The sequence below is a fragment of the Cottoperca gobio genome, chromosome 19, assembly GCF_900634415.1.
Source record: "Cottoperca gobio chromosome 19, fCotGob3.1, whole genome shotgun sequence".
Taxonomy (NCBI): Eukaryota; Metazoa; Chordata; class Actinopteri; order Perciformes; family Bovichtidae; genus Cottoperca; species Cottoperca gobio.
In genome coordinates this window covers 3,407,485-3,430,273 of record NC_041373.1, presented here as the reverse complement: position 1 = coordinate 3,430,273, position 22,789 = coordinate 3,407,485, and the positions used below count along the sequence as shown (strand labels likewise).

Here is a 22,789-nt window from a genome sequence, read left to right as displayed (position 1 = left end):
CCGTCCTGAATGCCCCTCAATGTTAAAATCTCGAAAAACAGTCTGCACTATTAAAACATTAAGTTGACACCCATGTCTTTCCAAACTGCGTTCCTTCTGCCTGTCCTGGAAGAAATACGTGACTGAAATCCACAAGTTATTTCAGCACCGCAGTCTCCCTGCACAACTTTGCATTAAAGTGGAAACAGACTTAAAGATTTGGAAGTGTAATCGAAGTCTGTTTCTCTGTGTTACCCGCACCTCCACTCTGACAGCAGTCTCCAGGGTCCAGCTTTGAACCTTAACATTGAACGGGCACCAGAACAGTTCTGCATATATTTCATCTTAAAGAACAGACGTCGGGCATTCAGCCCTGTGGACGGAGTAGCAGAGGTTCCCTCTCTTGTCAGATCAGTTTAGCAGCAAACTAAACCCTCACGGCAGCATGTTTTTTTAGCCTCTCGTGCTCATGAATTTTTTAATCTGTACTGCCTAGAATATTAACTTAACCTAAACCCCTCTGAGGGTTTGGAGACGGCCTTCCTCCAACTGCACTCAACATACTGTGGATGTTTAGGGCCCTGCTAATCAAATTCTGTCACTCGATTTTCTTATCGCATTGGAAACATAATCAGTTGGAAAGCTTTAAAGGAGGGTAAGATCCTCTGATTGTTCGGAGCATGAAGCCCATGAGAGCCAGTGTATTCTCCCCTCACCTCGCTCGGAGGTTGCCCACCTCCTGTGGTAATTTACTTACTCTGCTTCTCCACCTCACGCCCAGTGGTGAGCGGCTGTAGAGAAGCAGATTTTATGGATTCACATGGACATTTTTCCCATGTCTCCTTGTACTCTCTGTGTCTGCTGCGTGAGGGTTTCAAGTCCCTACTCCTACAGGAGACAATGTGCATGTGTGTGTGTGTGCAGTCGTCAGTGTGTGCACCTGCTCCGGGCTGCACTGCGTGACACTGCTGTTCTCCACAGATGAGATAAGGTGTCTGTCAGCTGAGGCATCACAATGAAGCCCCTACCAGTTCTGCAACGGATGCATATTCAGCCCTCCCCACCCGCCGTCGCGTTATGAAAGGGATCGTGTTTACTCAGCATTTCGTTTGAATAAATATTATTTATATTGGCGTGAGGAAAGATAAGCAGTCCTTTCTGTATTTGGTCTGTTTTTTTCTACCAACTTTTGCAAACAAAGTTACTTCTTTTGCTGTGTATTGTGAAATGTTTCTGAAGTGGTCAAACTGTCAAATGTGCATCACTGATCACAGAGGAGCAGCACTTATAAAATATAGTAGTTTCTTTCTGTATGAATAATTTTTTTCTTTCCCCCGAACCTCCAGTCCCTGTGCTCCATGGAAGAGTTCAGGAACCTGGACCGAGACATCGAGGGCTCGGCCAAACGCTGGAAGAAGTTTGTGGAGTCCGAGTGTCCAGAAAAAGAGAAATTCCCACAGGAATGGAAGAATAAAACGTCTCTCCAGAGACTGTGCATAATGAGGGCCCTGAGGCCTGACCGCATGACATACGCCGTCAGGTGAACCCCTTGGCTCTGTGATCTGTGACCTTACCTGTGCTGTTTGGGTAAAGGGGTTAAGGGTAAACCTTTGGCTTATAGTTTGAGTTGACAGCGCACCTGAGCTCACTGCTGCTACTGTTTTTTTTGTCAGTAGCGCAATTACCCAGCTCTGAAAGTACGATCGATGAGCCTCATTATAAGCCTCATCCTCTGTCTAGGACTGACATAGTATTAAACTTAGATCCCATTTCACCCTGGTGTTACAACCCTGTCGCCTACAAAATTACGTTCCCATATAACTAAACTCCATTCTCAATTACTTTTCCAGGGAAAATAATTGTATCCCTATTACGGGTACATTTTAAACACGTGGTTAATGTTGTAAATTAAAAGAAAACAAAACTACTTGGTTATGTTTAGTAAAAAAAATCAAGGTTTGGCTTAAAATAAGTTTATAATTATTACGTAATTGAAGTTGTAAATGCAATTCTTTTTAGAGGTATTAGAAAAAGATGTTAAGTGTGCACCTAAAATGTGTAATTTTGAATCATCCATCAAAATATAATTCACGGGAGCTTTGTATCTTCAAATAATATGTCACAGGTATTTACATTTAGTAAATATACAATACTATTTATTTAGTTGGAACAAGAAAATCCTGCTGTTTTAAAGGCTAAAGGAGTTAATCCAGAGAGGTTGAACAGCCTCCGACAAACAGTCATATTTCTTTCCATAAGCCGCCGTCTATCTAATGCACTGTACTACAGAAGATTCCCACTCTTCAAGTTATTCCGCTTGTCAGTCAAAGATAATAAGAAAAGTGTTGAAGGGAACTGAGTCATATTCTCCCCGCAGAGACTTTGTAGAGGAGAAACTGGGCAGCAAGTACGTGATTGGCAGATCACTGGACTTCGCCGTCTCCTTTGAAGAGTCGGGACCAGCTACGCCCATGTTCTTCATCCTCTCTCCTGGAGTTGACCCTTTGAAGGATGTGGAGAAACATGGTAATGCTCTTGCTTGTTTCATGTTTAATAAGTCGTAAAATTCAGCCTCTGAGTATGAACTTTTATCAGAGCATGCATATTGGAATTAATGTGTCATTTCTTTATGTCGTGGGAACACGCAACATTGGTAGAGTAACCTATTGAAGTCACGTGCAGGCATATCTGCATGCATGAGTTCCACTTTGAATCCTACTGCCTTGGGTTATCAGTGAGAACATCACACCTGCTACACGTCTCTGCTGTGATATCCGCCATCACTGCCAATGCACAACAAGCTCTGGGTAGATGGAAGGGATTATACTAAAGGTCACAGAAATATGAGAAAACACCACTGGTGTATTCGGGGCAGCACAAAGTAAATGTCATTGGTTTTAGAGTAACTTTACAACCCTGTGTGAATAATGTGGATGGCAGCAAGACACGCCGTTTTGATTTTTGACCACAAATATGCGGAAAAGTCAAAGTTTTTGTACTGACCTGGAACAGGGCGCCAGCACGCCTGACACTTCTGAATCTGCTGCCAAACAATTCAGTCTGAGGGTGCTTGAAGTCAGCTCTATGAAATATTCAGCTTGCAGGGATTGTTTCAGTTTACCGAAACAAATAGATTTCCACAGTGTTTCTACTACGAGCGAGTCCCCATTCAAATGTTTCATCATGATGCATTCACTGTTTTTGACTCACTTGACTTTCTTGAATTTCAATTTCTGCTTTAGATTCCCTCTCAACCAAATGTACCCATACCATAGATTAATTTCAACATGACAGCCGCTCATACCCAGAATACTCAGCAGCCTACTCGTATTTCTGAGTATTTTAGATGCCTTGTTTTTTTTACAAAGACTTGAATCCCAGGCAGCAGCAGGTGGTTAGAGAGACTGGACCTCTCCTGATTGATAAGAGGGAGCACTCCTACTGGAACTGCCTGTAATGGGTGTGATTATGGATTATTAACGCCCTGACTTTGAGCGTAGTCAATCACATCAAAGCTAAAAGTAACCCATCACTGCTGCTGTAGAGAGAGCGCCGAGGCCACATTACACTGATCCACATACAGGTGCTTTTCCATTCTAGCTGTGACTATTGGCTTTCTCATGGGTATTAGTCCTCAATTATATTTCCATTAGATAGATGATGTGATTCTGTGTGCTCTGCAGGGGACTTATATCCCTGAGACAAACCCTCACTATCTGCCTGGTTTCAGGTTGGAGCTTTAATGAAAGTTAAATCTCAATTGGCAGACTCAAGATGTGAGGAGTCATTGACCATCTACTGATGATGATGATAAACGCAGACTGGGACTTTTGAGGAAATTTGCATTTTTATTATGAGAAGATCATTATCACTGTCATCTCTGTGTGTACAATACAGTCGTAGTATGTAGCTCATTCTTCTTCTTTTTCACATCCATGTTCAAACGCAGTATGTACTCCTTTCTGTATTTTAGGTTAGCGATTGATATAATGGTGTTTCAGTTCAGTCGAGAGTGCATTATGTTGCTGGTTTGTTAAGTTCAGTACAAAGCTACACTATTAGCTGCTACAGAGTTAGCGCATAATGATTCCTTCTGTGGCTTTCATGGTCTTTCACTGGGCTTTCAACTAGGAAATAATATATGATATATACCAAGCTAACGGTGCAGCAAACTGATGATTCAAGATGCTCAGTAAAGCCTGAGGATTATGTGTTAAATGTTGCTTTGTAAATGTACTGACCACTTTTAGCTGTCAATTGTTTAGCCTAGCTAAGCACAGTCACAGACTGGAAGTCGGGGGAACCGCTAGCGTTTTAACATTTGTGTATTTAACTTTTAGCTTTAACAGAAAACAAGACACCGTACTTTCGCAAGCAGTTAGCTTACTCACAGCCATGCTACATCTAAAGTGTCCTGTTGTTTTAATTAGGCTAACGGCTTTCTTCGCTATCCAACTCTGATCTAAATCCAAGTGACTCTTGGGTTTGTATTGGTGGTGGTTATTTCTAGCTGACGATGTACAAAATGTAAATAAGTCAGTTTTCAAGTGTTTTCTTTTTTTAAACGTTTGATCATTGTGCTCAGCTAGGCTAAGCATGTCTCAGAGCTACCATTTTGGTATCGAAATTAAGCACATTTTCCAAAATATCAGACTCCAGTTTGAAGCATTTGACTTCAACAATGTCTTTTTGTTTGAAATGTTACTTCTGTGTTTTCTTTCAGGGAAGAGGCTGGGTTTCACATTTGACAACAAGAACTTCCACAATGTTTCTCTGGGTCAGGGTCAGGAGGTTGTAGCTGAACAAGCCCTCGACCTGGCAGCTAGGAATGGCCACTGGGTGATATTACAGGTACAGTATAACCATACACATTCAGGCACAAATCAAATCAAATCAAATCAAATTTATTTGTATAGCCCAATATCACAAATTATACATTTGTCTCAGTGTGCTTTACAGACTGTACAGGTTACAACATCCTCTGTCCTTAGACCCTCGCATCGCACAAGGAAAAACTTCCTAAAAGAAACCCCAAAATTAAAGGGGAAAAAATGGAAGAAACCTCAGGGAGAGCAACTGAGGAGGGATCCCTCTCCCAGGACGGACAGACGTGCAATAGATGTCGTGTGTACAGGATAAACAACATAGTACAAATACAACATTTGACAGAAATTATGTTGTGTTGGAAAAAAAAAAAAGAAATAGAAAGTTTGGATGAATCCAGGAAAATGTCAATAAGGCTTCCCGGTGTCCAGCAGGACCAGGTCAGCAGGCGCTGTCACGATTCATGATCCTGACGTAAACTTTATCAGTGGCAACCTGCCACATGAGAGACAGACACTCCGGGGATGATACCCCGGATGGTGAGTTAGTAACATACATTTACATAAATGCATACAGATAGAGAGGGAGAAGAAGAGAGGGAGAAGAAGAGAGAGGGAGAGAAGGAAGAGAGCAGGGAGGTGTCCCCCGGCAGTCTAAGCCTATAGCAGCATAACTAGGGGCTGATCCAGGGCAAACCTGAGCCAGCCCTAACTATAAGCTTTATCAAAAAGGAAAGTCTTTAGCCTACTCTTAAATGTGGAGAGTGTGTCTGCCTCCCGAACACAAACTGGAAGCTGGTTCCACTGGAGAGGAGCTTGATAGCTGAAGGCTCTGGCTCCCATTGTACTCTTAGAGACTCTAGGAACCACAAGTAACCCTGCAGTCTGGGAGCGTAATGCTCTAGTTGGTTTATAAGGTACTATGAGATCTTTAAGATATGCTGGAGCCTGACCTTTAATTGATTTGTAAGTCAGGAGAAGGATTTTGAATTCTATTCTGTATTTTACCGGGAGCCAGTGCAGAGCAGCTAATACAGGAGTAATATGATCCCATTTCCTTGTTCTAGTCAATACACGTGCCGCTGCATTTTGGATCAACTGAAGAGTCTTAACCGACTTTTTTGGACAACCTGATAACAATGAGTTGCAGTAATCCAGCCTTGAAGTAACAAATGCATGGACTAGTTTTTCTGCATCATTTTGAGACAGGATGTGTCTTATTTTTGCAATGTTACGTAGATGAAAGAAGGCAGTCCTTGAGATTTGTTTTATGTGGGAGTTAAACGACAGATCTTGATCAAAGATGACGCCAAGATTCCTTACAGTGGTGCTGGAGGCCAAGTTAATGCCATCCAGAGCTTCTATGTCATTAGAAAATGCGTTTCGGAGGCGTTTAGGGCCAAGTATAATAACTTCAGTTTTGTCTGTGTTTAACATCAAAAAGTTGCTAGACATCCAAGTTTTTATGTCCTTAAGGCATGCTTGAAGTTTAGCCAATTGATTGGTTTCATCTGGTTTAATTGATAGATATAATTGGGTATCATCCGCATAACAATGAAAGTTTATAGAGTGGTTCCTTATAATATTGCCCAAAGGAAGCATATATAAGGTGAATAGAATCGGTCCAAGTACAGAACCCTGCGGAACTCCGAGACTGACTTTGGCTGTCATGGAGGATTTATCGTTAACAAGTACAAATTGAGATCGCTCAGATAAATAGGACTTGAACCAGCTTAGTGCGGTTCCTCTTATGCCAACACAATGTTCCAGTCTCTGTAGTAGAATGTCATGATCAACAGTGTCGAAAGCAGCACTGAGGTCTAACAAGACAAGAACAGAGACGAGTCCTTTGTCTGAAGCCAATAGAAGGTCATTGGTAACTTTCACCAGTGCCGTCTCTGTGCTATGATGAACTCTAAATCCAGATTGAAAAACCTCAAATAAACTATTATTATGTAAAAAGTCACACAACTGTTTTGCGACTGCTTTCTCAAGGATTTTAGCGAGAAAGGGAAGGTTAGATATCGGCCTATAGTTGGCTAAAATCTCTGGATCAAGACCAGGCTTTTTAAGAAGTGGTTTTATTACAGCTACTTTAAAGGATTTTGGTACGTAGCCAGATAATAAAGACAGGTTGATCATATTTAATAACGAAGTGTTAATTAAGGGTAAAACTTCTTTAAACAGTTTAGTTGGAATCGGGTCTAAAAGACAGGTTGATGGTTTAGACGATGAGATTGTTGAAGTTAGTTGGTTAAGGTTGATTGGAGTAAAACAGTCTAGATATATTTCAGGAGTTACAGATGTTTTTAAAATTCCAACAGTTGAAGTTAAGTCATTACCAATTGAGGTCAGGAGGAGATTAATTTTGTCTCTAATAATTATAATTTTATCGTTAAAGAAACTCATAAAGTCGTCACTACTGAGAGATATAGGAACAGAAGGCTCTGTAGAGCTGTGGCTCTCTGTCAGCCTGGCTACAGTGCTGAAAAGAAACCTGGGGTTGTTCTTATTTTCTTCTATTAAGGAAGAGTAATAAACTGCTCTGGCATTACGGAGAGCCTTCTTATACGTTTTAAGATGATCTAACCAGACTAAACGAGATTCTTCCAATTTAGTGGAACGCCATTTACTTTCAAGATTTCTCGACTTTTGTTTTAGTTTGCGGATTTGTAAATTAAGCCATGGAGCTTTCTTTTTCTGTTTTATGATCTTCTTCTTAAGAGGAGCGACAGAGTCGAGTGTTATTCGCAGTGAGGCTGCAGCGCTATCAACAAGATGATTAATTTGGGAGGGACTAAAGTTAGCATTGGAGTCCTCTGTTATATTGATATTGAGTCCTGGTATTGAATCAAGTGCTGATGGAATCACTTCCTTAAATTTAGTCACAGCACTTTCAGATAAACATCGAGCGTAGGATATTTTGCCTACTGGCTTGTAGTCCAGTAACAGGACTTCAAAAGTTATTAAAAAATGGTCTGATAAAAGAGGATTATGTGGACACACTGATAAACTTTCAATTTCAACACCATATCCCAGAACAAGGTCCAGAGTGTGGTTTAAACAGTGAGTTGGTTCATGTACATTTTGACTGAACCCAATTGAATCTAATATTGAGATAAATGCATTATTAAGGCTGTCACTATCAACATCCACATGAATATTAAAGTCACCTACAATAATTACTTTATCTGTTTTAAGGACTAAATTTGATAAAAATTCTGAGAATTCAGATAGAAATTCAGAGTACGGACCAGGAGGGCGGTACACAGTAACAAATAAAATTGGCTTTATTGTTTTCCATGTTGGGTTTGAGAGCGTAAGAACAAGGCTTTCAAAAGAGTTATATTTTAGTTTAGGCTTAGGATTGATCAAGAGGTTTGAGTCAAATATGGCCCCAACTCCACCTCCTCGGCCAGTACCTCGAGGAATGTGAGTATTAATATGACCAGGTGGAGTAGATTCATTTAGACTGACATATTCTTCATGTCTCAGCCAGGTTTCAGTGAGACAAAATAAATCAATCTTATTATCTGATATTAAATCATTTACCAATCCAGCTTTCGTTGATAAAGATCTGATGTTTAAGAGCCCACATTTAATTTTTTGATTTAGTTGCACTTTTGCAGTGGTGGTGTTTATTTTAATTAGGTTTTCATGTATAACTCCTCTTCTGTTAACCATAGACTTGATTAGTTTCAGTGGTCGTGGGGCAGACACAGTCACTATGGGGATTTGAGTGGGTGACTGCCCGGAAAGAAGCACAGAGAAGTGTGTAAGACTACAACTCTTTGTCCTGGTCTCAACTCTGGGTTGTCATGGATTAGGTCCACTAATAGACTGTGTAATATTATTGGATATGAGATCTGCTCCAGCCAAAGTAGGATGGATGCCGTCACTCCTAATCAGACCAGGCCTTCCCCAGAAAGTCCGCCAATTGTCTACGAAGCCCACATCATTATCTGGACACCACCGTGAGAGCCAGCGACGGAATGATGACATGCGGCTAAACATGTCATCATTCAAAAGATTTGGCAGAGGACCAGAGAAAACTACGGAGTCCGACATTGTTTTGGCAAATGTACACACCGACTCCACATTAACTTTAGTACACTCCGATTGACGCAATCGCGTGTCATTACCGCCGACGTGAATAACAATCTTACTGTATTTACGTTTAGCCTTAGCCAGCAGTTTCAAATGTGCTTCTATGTCGCCCGCTCTGGCCCCCGGAATGCACGTGACTGTCGTCGCTGGTGTCTCAAAATGAACGTATCTCAAAATTGAGCTACCGATAACCAGAGTTGGCTTCTCAGCTGGTGTGTCACTGAGTGGGGAGAATCTGTTAGAAACAGCAAGCGGTTGGTGGTGAACCGTGGGCTTCTGATAACACTTCTTTCGGACAGTCACCCAGTCTCCCGGCTGCTCGGGTCCCGCCGGGGGACGGCTAACAGGAGATACCACTGGTCGACCCGCACCGACTATAGGGGGCTTGCTAACAGCTACACTTGCTAACCGCTGACTAGCCATGGTGCGGAGCCGCTCATCTATCCCTCTAAAACTCGCCTCCAACCCTGCGTATAAACTACATTTAATACACGTACCATTATCACTAAAGGAGGCCGAGCAATAGCTAAACATGAAACACACCGAGCAGGAGAGAGCAGAAGAGGGAGATGCCATCGCTAGCTGCCGAGCTGCAGCAGCTAACGTTAGCAGAGCCGAAAGGAGCGTAAAGAATTGAGGATTTAACGAGAGTCGCTAAGAGAAGGAGGATAAGGAGAGAGTTGTAAGTGCTTAGGAAGTACAAGTATAGGTTTAGATAGATGACAGGTAATTAGCCGATGTGATCAAGAATATAATAACATTAACTGGGTCAAACTGGAGCTGCCGAAGTATGCTACCAACAACACAGAAACATTAACAACCGGAAATGACGCGCTTACCGTAACCATACACACATATCTCACATTCAGTATACTGCTGTGTAATGTTCACATAAATTCACCATTCACAGAGAGCCGGCATACCACCTAAACAGTTTTGATGAGAACGTTTCTAGTTATTTGAATGTGTGATGTGAATGATTTGTTAAAACATTCAGTGTCCACTGCCCATCCATCTCGCTCAAAAGGTGCCACATTATTTAAAAATATGGTTGCAATATAAATTGGCATACAGACACCCACAAAAAAAAACACATCTCACAGAATAAATTCAGGGTTAATTTTGTGTCAAGGATTTTCTATTCAGTAGTGGTTTTAGGTGGCATTTCCTTTATCCGTGCATGTTGTAAATGAGGTGCATTATCACATTGTTTCTCATTGCCCACTCAATGGGCTGTTTGCTTTCCTCCCAGGTTTGTCTGCATGGAAAAGTGAATTTAATTTTCATGCGGAAAATTTCTAACTGAAAGGGCATTATACAGTACAATATCTACGCGGTATCTGTTCTTCCCTTATCTGGAGGGCAAAGCTGGCGTTTGCATTTTAAGTGGAAACCTTGGTGGAATTCTAATGGCAAGTATCGACAGATATGAAGCGCAGACAGGGCACTGCGGGACACCCTTTTCTTTTAAGTCACACAGCTGGTGGGAAAAATATATAATATATATATATATATATATATATATATATATATATATATAAAATAAAATAGAGATTGGGATGCCATCACTCTTCTCCAGACCCAGGATAGCAAAGACAAGCGGTTGTTTAATTACCTTAGCATAAGAATTTCGATCAATAGGCTTAAAAAGGCCTTGTCCCCCTGGCAACAAACCTCCCACTCGCTTTATCATCATCTGTCTGTTTGTCTGCCCGCTGAGAGCCTTCCCTGTGGCACTGTGTTTTTTACTAACAGTATCTTCTCCTGATATAATTGTCCATCTTCTCTCTATTCCACTTCCCGCCCTCTCATTCCGCTGCATAACTTTCATACTTATGTCTTATAATTTTCTCATACCACATCTACCCTCTTATCAATCCTCACATCCTCCCACCTTTCTGGCTAACCTGCTATCCCTTCTCATCACAGCTATCCACCTGCCCCCCCTCCCTCTCGTCTAACAGTCCACCTTTACTCTCCCGCTGCGAGGCCCGGCTCCATCAGCGGAGGGCTGAGTCAATGGCAGGTTCCCCCTCGCTGACGGATAATTATACTGCAGAACAGCAGCTCCTGCTCAGATGTGCCTTGGAGACAGAGATGCAGCAACTTTGAAAGCAGCCCACTGGGAGGGAGGAGGGGGAGATGGAGAGGCAATCAATCGGGCAGATTGGAGTTGAATATCCCACATGGGCCAGGCAGTGAGAATCGAGTGGCCTAAACTCGCCTGCCTCTTTGCACATTTACTGCTAAATCCAGCCCATTTGCAGCCAGTGGCAGAACAAAGTGCAGAAAGCAGAGAAAACAGGAGAGACAATTTGACAGAAATGCTCTCATGTCCTCTCTTCACTTTACTTTGGAATGTTCAGACTGCATGTTGTCAGGAACCAGGAATATTGCGGCTTGCGCTTTAACCAACGGGCTACCATGGTGTTCCTTGTTTCTTTTAGGCTATTGATGAAGATATGACCCTCTTTAGCCAAGAGGATGGCAAGGAATACATTTAACAATTTCAGCTCCCTTGAGTATCAGTATTGTAGCCCTGCTCAAAGTTAGGGTTGGCAAGTTATTTTAGAAGCATTTGTTGTTATATTTGTTACAATTCTTTCTGGTCGACTCGTCCTCCAGCAGTACTGTCTCTCGTAAACTCGTCCTCCAGCAGTACTGTCTCTCGTAAACTCGTCCTCCAGCAGTACTGTCTCTCGTAAACTCGTCCTCCAGCAGTACTGTCTCTCGTAAACTCGTCCTCCAGCAGTACTAGTCCTCCAGTAATAACGCTCACTCGTAGGGCTACTCCTTCAGCAGTACTATCTCTCGTGGAGTCATCCTTCAGCAGTAACACTCTCGTGGACTCGTCCTCCAGCAGCTGTCAGGCAGTGCACTTTCATGTGTTTTGGGGCGATGTCTAAGATTTTTTCCGTTGGATAAATTCTAATTCTAGCTTAACTCTAGAGTAACTAATGTGAAGTGTATTATACTGCAGTGTAAGAGTAAGTATTATAATAGAAATATTTCCCCCCACTGTAAACCCAGTTTTCTTTTACTGGTACCCTTAATGTTCCTGAACACAAAACAGTTGTCAGAGACACATGTTTAGTCTCCATCAAGTGCTTATGCTTTCAGGTTGAATGGAAAAGGTTCTGCTCTTTGAGGGAGTTCTCAAAGAACCAGCGCAGCAAAGATTCTGCTGGGAGAACTAATACACATATTAATATGAAACTATACCAAAAATAAATCCCGTAAGGAGGAGGTCAGGAGGGAGGGTGTTTAAAGGCTCAGCAGAAAAGCAGGTTTGAACCCAGATGCACGACTCGAAGACAAGCAGGTTATTTAAAAGTTCACTTTTTCGTGGTCAAAAAAAGACAAAAGTCAAAACCAGGCAAACTTTTCTGAAACAGGGTCAGTTGAGGATCATTCAAGCTAGGTCAGGAAGGCAGAAAAAAAGGCTGGGAAGCTAAGGCATAAGCACAATAGAAAATCTGGCAGGGAATGAGTAGAAATGGGCCGGTGTATACTGCGGGGCTGAAGAGGTGAAGGTCGGGTGATGGGAAAGGCAGGAAAGGGGTTACTGCAGGGCAGGAGGGAGTGGCTGAATCTGAAATAACAGGACAGTTAGTATGTGCCAGCGAAAAGAAGCAAGACAAGAGAATAAATGACTAGAAATTGGTTGGAGTCGTTGCAGGGAGCAGCAAACAGCATTGGCATGAGTGTCAGCTGAAAGCCACACTGTTGATAGATGAGTCAATAATTGTGCAGCATTAATGAAAAAGCTCATTCCAATTAACAAATGTAAGTGTGATTTTAGTGCTCTGCCGGAGCTTAGTTTGAACTACGTAGAATGTGTTTGTAAGGAATCATGTTTAGAAGATGGCTCTTATACTACAAAACAAGTTGGAGCTGCAGGACATGAATAATACCCTCTGAGCTGTTCCTACTCGTATAACGCCTGTTTCACAAATTATTGTTTGTATTTCCTCATATCATTTCAATTGGCAGACTAACAATCAGCAAAAGACTAACGCCAGGTTTATTCCAGTAGCGTGCATCACTTTTTAGTGTCCCCTGGAAACACTTTCCTTTGTGTTGTGTGCTCCGTGCGACGCGTTTCTGTCTTTGGTTGTGTTTTCTCTTGTTGCAGTGTGTTGAGCTCTCTGGGCCGCAGACCATAGCAAACATTAAAAACATTTTTTATGGCTACTATGAAATATGATTTGAATGTATAAAAGAGAGTTAGCCGACCATTGGAAATAAAAACCTTCACTGTCTACAAAACTCAAACTGAATCCTGCATATTTGTGAATTTATCCCCATTTTTAAATTTCGACCAAGCAGTGTGTCTGCTGTCAGAGCCTGAAGTGTGTCGGCATTCCTGTTTGTCCCTCAGTCCTGTTGGCTGTGTTCCTGCGTCAGGCTGGAGTCTGACTGCTTCTCCACTGCAGGGTGCTGGAGCCCAGCTGTGCTGCTGTCCGCACCGACGATTGTGTGTGAAAGAGAGATATTGTGTGCGTGCACCTGCATGTGTTTGTATTTTCTTATTTACGAGCCAGAGTGTGCATGACAGGCAGTTCGATGTGCCATTGTGCTTTCTTTCCCTCAGGTTGTGTTTGATAGCAATGCATCAAAGACCTTGCCAGTGGTGTCTTCTAATGGGTTTTAGATTCAACTTTTATATTATTATGTAAATAGGTGACTCTTTGAAGTAGTATCAGCGCACTCATCACAAGGGCTGGAAGGCCCTTATCAAGAAGACGTTGAGGGAACACAAATGTTGCACCTGAAAGTTAATTAAAAAGCCATAAAATAGTGGCTGCTCCTCTGTCTTGTTTGTTTTTGTCTGTCGGCCTGCTGGTCTCTCTCTCTGTCTCTCTCTCTGTCTCTTTCTCTCTCCCTCTCTGTTCCTCCCCCTCTTGTCCCTCTGCAGCCAGAGGATGAATGGTTTCATTACAGTGACAAGTTCTGAAGCCGTCTCTGACTTCCTCTGTTGGCTCTCTTTATTGCCAAACAATTTACATGCCAAGAGGAAGGGTTGTACTGGTTTGATGAAAAAGCGCTTGAATTTAGTCTTTTAATTTGTGTACCATTCATTATTCTCTAAAGCATCCTAACTCCTCTCAGGCACACTAACTTATCCCCGTCTCAGCTGCAACGCTTCTCTCTCACAGAATGTAAAACTTTTCTCTCTCTTTTTTTTTTTAAACGTCTCTCCCAAAAATTGACGTTCCTCTCCCTTACTTCAGCCATCATAAGGAAGATTAAATGTAGAGTGCAAAGGGAAATGAGAAAGTAAAGAGGCTTATGAATTAATGACTGGAGTTATTAGTGCTGTAATTAGATTTAGGGGATGGGCAGTGCTGCATGGTGAGATGTGGGGGGGTTAGGCTAACTCCTTATCATTCACAGGATATCCTGTAAGTGTCAGGACAGTTGAGATGGAAAATTGAGCTCATCCATGCTTGTGTGATAGTACAAGTCAGCTCCACTGCCCACACCACACTGAGAGATGAATGTGCAGAAAAGTCAGGCTGGAGAACGGTCGCTTAATGTCACCAACCTAGAATTGGGTTTCAAGTGCTATGTACCATTTAATTTGGTGCCACATCAAAGTCACAGAGAAGAGAGGAGAATATGTAACACTTTAATTGCTCCTTTTTGCTCGTTGTCACTACAAACATTAATTTTACAGACTTGATTCCAGCATAAAGTACCGTATGAAACTATGATGTGTTGTCCATTAACCTTTCACAGAAAACATTGGGTGCAGATTTGTGTCTCTGTCCTATAATATTATAATATAATAATTCATGTTGCCTAACAACAACCATGTCTCCTACCAATAACATGCAATTTTCTTTCTTAGCCCTACATTTGATTATCCTGTTTCCTGCAGAATATCCACCTGGTGGCTCGCTGGCTGGGTACTTTAGAGAAACTTCTGGAGCAGCACGCTGAGGGAAGCCATGAGAACTTCAGGGTGTTTGTCAGTGCCGAGCCCTCCTCCAACCCTGAGGGCCACATCATTCCACAGGGCATCCTGGAGAACTCCATCAAGATCACCAATGAACCACCCACAGGCATGCACGCCAACCTCCACAAGGCCCTGGACAACTTCACCCAGGTAACTCACCCAGAGGTTTGATGTCACTCCTGGAGGCGATCACTCTTCAGAGGTGGAAAGAAACTCAAACCTTTTAACTTGTGAGCCAGAAATAATCTGATATTGCAGCTTTATAACCAGCCTTAACTTAGGAAGATACAACTTTAACACATTGCCTAAAAGTCATTTTACTCCAATTCTAATGTATAATTAAATATGTATTTTAATATAACACTATAAAAGGTCCCATCAAATGATATCACTGCTTCTTTAACACCAGTAATTCCTGTAGCAATGGTTTAAGCCTCAATCATAAACCACTGGTGAAAAAGGACATTTGATTTGTTAGAATGATCCGTGATCATTTTTTAATTTGCTCTTTTTAGTTACACCCACTAGTGTAGCAGTAACAGTCAAAGTGGCTATTTCATGGGATCTTTAATATATAAGGACCACTGATCTTCATGTTGACACGCTACTTTCCTCTGAAGCCCTGAGTGGCAGGAGACACAACGCATGCCAATACTCACTCCAGATTTCTCATCAAGTTGCCAATTTGCAGACATGTAGCAGTTAGCAGATGGAGAGAGTCACCTTTCACTCACCCTGGAATTGCCTGTGACCCACGGAGCACATCTGAAAACATCAAACGCTTGTGTGGTTACATTGTGCAGCAAGACGTTGGTGCGTTACTCAGATCATAGTCTATATGCTACTTTTTGAGTTTGTTATTGGAGAGTGGCCAGACAATATCATGCTGCTGTGCTGGTGAGACGATCAGTGCGCTGCAGTGGCCTCTCCCTTTGCTCTACCTTATCAGTTCTCCGCTCTATCTAAGCCTTACCATTACCTCAGTGCTTCGCTCCCAAATGCATCTTCCTCCGCACCATTTCCTGAGTGCTCGGCTTCCTCCCAGTCCATTTCCACGATCCTCAGTGTGCTGATGTCTATCTGCCTGATAAGTGCAAAGTGCTTGTGAGCCCTGCTTCATGCAGACCCGCAGTCAGGTCCAGTGAGGTAAAGATGGGGGAATATTCCAGTCATGTGTACTCAGTGAAAGCTAATCAATGTCAGGCTAACTCTCTGTAATAGCCCACCCGCGTGGCTAAAGCCAGCGCTAAGCCACAGAAATGACAGTTTATTTCCTCTTGACCTTTTCACTACAGCTCTACTGCCTAATTCCAAACCCAGAACGCTGTAAGATGGAGTCTGGGTGGGGTAAAGTGAACATCTGGCTCAATAGTTTAGGTTTACAGAGATAGCACATGTAATGTACTGTTGTGAAAGAAGCTGTTATGGATTGAAATGTCCTTGTTTGCTGAAACTGATCGATTCGGTTTATCTATCAAATGTTGTGGTTATTCAGACTCACGTCTACCCTGATGCTGATATTGGACCTCTGTCAGTCCAGAGATATTGAGGTGTGTTTTTCAGTGCATGTGCACGCGTGTGTGTGTTTATGTGTCCTCCTCTCTGCCGTCTGACTGGATGTCGTTTCTCTCCAGTCCACGGGTCATGAATAGGGAGGCTATGCATCTCTTTCAGCTGTGTTGAGCAGGGGAGTACTGTGCAGAATATTAACTCAATCTGAACGTGTGTGTGTGTGTGTGTGCATTGTAGGATCCCCAGGACATTGCAGCAGGGGAAGTGAGCGGGCCTTCGGCGTGGCGCTCACCATGATACATGCTGGAATAAAGAGAATTGAGCCTGCTTATTTCTGTCGGGGTTATTGGCGTGCTTATTTAACTGCCTCTCCCCCCAGAGATTACAATGCCATTTACATCCAGTTTTTTATTTGCCTGTCTGGAATAATGAACCCAGGAGATGTTTGGAGGTGGAAAGCGCTTGACAAGTTGTGACAATTAAAAGGGAATCTCATTGCCTTCTCGTCATCTCATCGTCTGTCTGTTAGTGCGCCTGGGGGACTTGACAAAGTAAAAGAGATCACAAGGCTGCCTGCCATAACTTTTTACCTGTAACACACGCAGTGACTTAGCTAATGCAGCTGTACAGTTCAGGAGGTGTAAAGTGTCGTCTTTTATACCTTTCACTCTTTGTTATTTTGTTTTTCCAGGACACGCTGGAAATGTGTGCGCGAGAGAATGAGTTCAAGAGCATTTTGTTTGCCCTGTGCTACTTCCATGCGGTGGTGGCAGAGAGGAGGAAGTTTGGTCCTCAGGGCTGGAACAGGTCATACCCCTTTAACACTGGAGACCTCACTATTTCTATCAACGTCCTCTACAACTACCTGGAGGCCAATCCGAAGGTAGATGTTGTTTCTGTGTTTCTTTTATTCCTGTGCAAAGTATTACAAAGACCACTGTTTGTAATCTTAATTGGAAATCTAAACACATGTGACCTCAGTTTAACACCACAAGCCACCTTGTAGCAAAGCAGCATGCCCTCTGACTCTAATTCCCAGGTGCCATATGATGACCTGCGCTACTTGTTCGGTGAGATCATGTACGGGGGTCACATCACAGACGATTGGGACCGCCGTCTGTGTCGGACCTACCTGGAGGAATTTATCAAATCCGAGATGATGGAGGGAGAGCTGCACCTAGCACCTGGCTTCCCTTTGCCTGGAAACATGGACTACCAGAGCTATCACCAGGTGAGGCAACTCCTAGCCTTTCATTACAGAGAAAAAGGTGAATTCAGCCAATAAATACAATGTAACCCATAGTTATAACACAAGAACACATCCAGATTACAGCAGTGGGCCTCAGGGTGTTTTCCTGGGGCCACCAGGGGTCCCTAGTGGAGTTCTAAGCGCCCTCCAGCAAATTAATGGTGCTTAAATATTGCTAAAATTGAATCAGTATAATTACGTTTTTTTTCCCCATTACTATTCCACAGTGTATACTTCTACAAGTCAATGCCAAATTCAAAACAATAAAAGTCTTTCCATATGGGTCCCTTGGACACACGATATTGTAATGTGAGTGATATAAATATTTCTCTGAGCTGCTCTTTGGGTGGAAAGAGTTTGTTTGTACGAAGTCATCTAACAGGGAAAGTGACATACGACCTTCAAGTTGAAGGAAGGTAGAAAATGCTCAACAAGACGCGTTTCAGGACGGGTCGGGGGCATTGGCTGCGGTTTAACGTGGTGTTTAATCAGAGTTTTGACAAACTGCATGAGAATACTACATATACACATAATATGCAGCATTCTCAGACATGAAGAAATACGCAAGGCCAACCATATTGTGGTCATTTCAGTTTCCTATTATTTTTTTTAAAGCTTCATTCTCTGACAGCTGGAACCAGCTTCACTGGTGTCCCTTAAGAAATACTGACAACTGACAACATTTATGTGAATAACAGTGGTTCAGAAGATGTGTTCTCGCAGACAGTCCAGATTTCCCCCATGAGGTCTGCAGGGAGGCAGAGGGGTGGACGACTTGTATTTCATTTCCCCCGGTCTGGGTGCTGCTCAATGGACACATCCTGGCTGTCATAGTGGCTCCGGTGGGAAGGACTGGAGCCTTTTTTATTTGGCTGTCACCACACAGGGCCGGGGGGTGTAAAGGCAGGCGTGTGTGTGTGTGTGAGAGTAGAGGTGTGTGTGTGTGTGTGTGTGTGTGTGTGTGTGTGTGTGTGTGTGTGTGTGTGTGTGTGTGTGTGTGTGTGTGTGTGTGTGTGTGTGTGTGTGAGAGAGAGTAGAGGTGTGGCATAGGCACGGAGAAGGAAGGTGACTCAGCAGTTTTACTCCTCTTTCACAATGTACAGGTGTATGCAATCAGCAAAAGTACAGAGCAGATCAAACAAGTCGACTACAAAGTGTTTCTGTATTAATGGCCAATATATTTTCCATCAAAACTTTCATCAGGACATTATGATTAGAAGAGCATTTTCTATATAATGGACGTGTCCCACAAAAAGCAGCCTTTCATCTTCACTAGCTTAAAAGCATATTGATATTCATTATGGACCAGCAGATGGAAAATGCCAGATTTCCTTCTGGTTATGGTCATTAACAGTCTGTCAATTGATCCTGAGTGTTTGAATCTCACCCAGAAATATCTCATCATTTCTATGTTTCCATTCCTTTGTCAGCAGTACTTTAGAAGAAACATCTGACTTCTCTTCCACTTTTCTGTCGACAAGTAATTAGAGTTGCAAATCATTATGCTGATAATATAAAATATTCAGGTGCTAAATAAGGTTTAGTGTTTAAATGTTGTCCTGTTCAGACGGGGTTTTGTAAAGAGAATTTCAAACTTTCTGAGAAATCCTGAATTTGAGGTTCACACAGAAATCCATGAATCTGTTAATATTTCTGAGGACACAAGAGTTCTCCACCCAAAGTAATCAAACATACATGTGTTCCTCCTGCTCCAGTACATCGACCAGCATTTACCTGCCGAGTCGCCCTACCTGTACGGCCTTCATTCCAATGCTGAGATCGGGTTCCTCACACAAACCTCGGAGAAGCTTTTCCGCACAGTGCTGGAGATGCAGCCCCGGGACGGAGGAGTCGGTGAGGGTGGTGGGACGACACGTGAGGAAAAGGTCAGTATTCTTTTGTATACTACAGGTTCAAAAGTATGTGGACAACCAAAGATTACAACCATGGGCTGCTAACAGTCAGATCCAGCTCATCCCAAAGGTGTTCTTCCACGAGCTGGAAGCATACTACACTATATCAGTTGGATCTATGGGGCTTGGCAAAACCAGGTAAAGCAGCCCAACTCCAGCATGTGGACGAGGAATAAAGCTGATAATATTCATTAGATTAGATTCTTCTTTGTGTCTTTTAAATTTCATAAGAAAAGTGACATGACACATGACAAAGAAACACTTCCCCCTAAACCAGCTGCTACCGGTGAATTGAATCAAGAGTTGCAGATGAACTAATAGAATAATGGACTAATGTCTTCAGCTCTAACAGAGGAAGGCTTTTGGCCGTATGGAATATGTTTGCTCAATGCTACACAGCTGTGTAGTGGCTCCAGTTACATTATTCTCAGATTCAAGTTTGATTACTTTTTTAATTATTTCCTTCATACTGTTTTTACCGCAACAAAATCTTGATTATAATGAAACCTTGAACTGTAGGAAATGTTGCCATATGATTATGTTCCAAAGAGGCCCAAAAGCAACGTCTTCACTGTTTATAATTGACACTCTTTAACCTGAAACATACAGTTTCCCTCCTTTTTTCTCAAAGCAGCTTCAAGATTTGACTTTTGATCTTGTTCCACACTGTCTAACAGTTTCACATAAATACTCGGTTAAGTCTTTTGGATAAGAAATGATAAAAAGTGACTTACGGTCTCTTTTTAATGTGAATAATGCATAAAAGAAATAGAATAGAAAATAGGGTTGAAAGTGAAGTATATTACATATTTTATTAATGAAATATGGCATCTGAGACCATTTTATATTCATGTACCGAAACAAAAACGACTCCATGTTTCTGTGGCTGCACCATCTCCTAAATTAGAGACCTTCTAGATGACTTGTGCATCATTTTATACATATTTCCCCAATATTCAGTTTAAGATGTTTGGCATCTTATGAAGCTTTGGGCTTTCAGAATTGAACGTGGAGTTCTGTGGTTTTGAACATTGTTTGGCTGCACAGCATGAATTTGCTATGACTGACCCAGGAGCAGGTCAGTGACGTTTACGGGGTAAAATGGTGACATTTGAACTGTGATGTTCAGTCCTGAAAAGTCAGACCGTCGTACACCGGAGACACCCTGTGCAGGTATGCGAACCAAAGGCTTTCTCCAAGCCGACTGTCTCTCCACACTCTGGGTTAGAGCACTAAATGTTAAATGTATGCTGACAGCAGGTGACGTTCTCTGTAGCTTCTGCACACAGAATTTAAAATACATTGCGCACCAACTGTTGGGAGCCTCTGACAGCACCCAGCGTGATGTTTACCGGGATGGCATGTTGTGGTTCAGTACTGCTCTGGAATAAAGCTCATGTGAGTGTAAAAGCTCAAACCTTGCATATTCCCTCAATGGAGCAACTCTTTAATATCATAATTAAGGATCTTGGTTGTCTGAGTGTTAGCTTTGATAAAAAGGTGTTTTAAGCTTATTGTTGCTTGAAACAAGCAGCAACATGTGAGTTATGTTACAAGCTTACTTGTATTACCATCAGCCTGATTTCTCTTCTGAAAGCTCTGTTTTAATAAGGGCATGGCAGTGGGGCATTACTTTAGCACGACACTGCTAATGCTAAGGATTGCATCTTGTTCAGTGTGCGTTACTAGTGATAAGGTTACATTTCAACAACATTCCTTTACGTTCAGCCCTCTCACGTATCAGCATTACATTACTACCCAGTGGTAAAAAGATTTAAAAAACACTTGCACCTGTTCTGAGCCATCTGCAAGCCAAATACTTAGACTCTTCCCGTCCAGGTATCCACCTGCAACCATCTCCGTAGGGCCGAAGTACACAGTAAGTGAAGGGCACGGCAAAATGTCACACACTTGACGTGCTGCAAATGAACTTTAATGCTGTTGACAGAGCGGCAGGAAGACGAACACAGTCTGTGTAAAGCCAGAGGGCTGCCAGCCTGCTGCTGTAAATCAGGCTCATTCTCAGGATCATCTGCTTCTACATGACTGAGCATGTGTCCCTCCAGACTGGCCTGGCCCTTCACCTTAGGTTTATATAGTTATATAATATATATATATAATGTATATATTTAACTTCAATATGTATGTGCGTAATGTGTAATAACTTTATTTATATAGCACTTTTCAAAAACAAGTTACAAAGATAAACACATCCAAAACACATTAACAGATAAATAAATACAAGTTGAATTGAAACAATTAATACAATTAATAAAGAGTAAAAACAAGCAAAATAAAAATGGAAGAATAAGTGCATTTTAAAGAAAGTAACAGAGTTAGCCTTCCTGATGTAACAGACCTCTGCCGGTTACACAGAGAACCCCGGGCCCCCAAATGGCTTTAAAAGTAATACATTCTAAAAGTCATGAAGGATCTGTTCTTAATCGACTTGACGTGGTCTCATAAACTCTTTAAGTTTATACTTTCTGACCCGCATCTAGCAGGCTGATCACCACTGATAACATAAATCAAAATGTGTTCTTAATCATGGTTTAGTTTGTTAAGCTTATTTAAGACAGACTTTTCACTACGAGCTTCCATGGTAAGTTAGGTGAGACTTCAACTTAAAACACCCGATCTCATATCAACTGTGTGTGTGTGTGTGTGTGTGTGTGTGTGTGTGTGTGTGTGTGTGTGTGAGTGTGTGTGTGTGTGTGTGTGTGTGTGTGTGTGTGTGTGTGTGTGTGTGTGTGTGTGTGTGTGTGTGTGTGTGTGTGTGTTTCCCTTCCTCGATGTATTATGATGTGTGACCTTTCTGGCTCAGACGCCTGGATAGTCCTGTCTCAACAGATGACAGCCCTGCGCAGTTTACCAACGAGGCTCGCTTTGTATTCAGCGTGCTCAGTAGCTGCCAAACACACATCAGATATTTGAACTGAAAAATCCATAGATATGATGACCTCATATCCTATGTTTGGCACCTAATCCGTTGATTGATCGCTAATGCTGCTTGCCTTGAGAAAGTGTTGACATGAGCATTAGCTTTCATCGCTTACCCACAAAAATATGATGTGAGCATTGATTTTCTGCGGGGATTACACTGTTATTGAAAACAAAGAGCTGCCTTGCAAAATATATCTCGCTGAATATTTATGGACAGTATATTTCAAACTTTAACACGTTCTCAGGCTGTCAGCGCTGCCGCTGCTGAGTTTGTCTGACACAGATAACCCCAATCTCTCAC

The 22,789-nt window shown here is 42.2% G+C and overlaps 1 protein-coding gene across 1 annotated transcript in view; it reads left to right on the top strand.

Annotated features, from left to right (window-relative positions):
* Positions 1 to 22,789, top strand: part of dnah9 (dynein, axonemal, heavy chain 9) — a 126,631-nt gene that overhangs the window by 96,687 nt on the left and 7,155 nt on the right. The window contains 7 exon segments of the mRNA XM_029455857.1: positions 1,326 to 1,519; positions 2,357 to 2,505; positions 4,703 to 4,830; positions 14,794 to 15,021; positions 17,075 to 17,266; positions 17,423 to 17,614; positions 19,348 to 19,518. Of these exon segments, the coding sequence (XP_029311717.1) occupies positions 1,326 to 1,519; positions 2,357 to 2,505; positions 4,703 to 4,830; positions 14,794 to 15,021; positions 17,075 to 17,266; positions 17,423 to 17,614; positions 19,348 to 19,518 (1,254 nt within the window).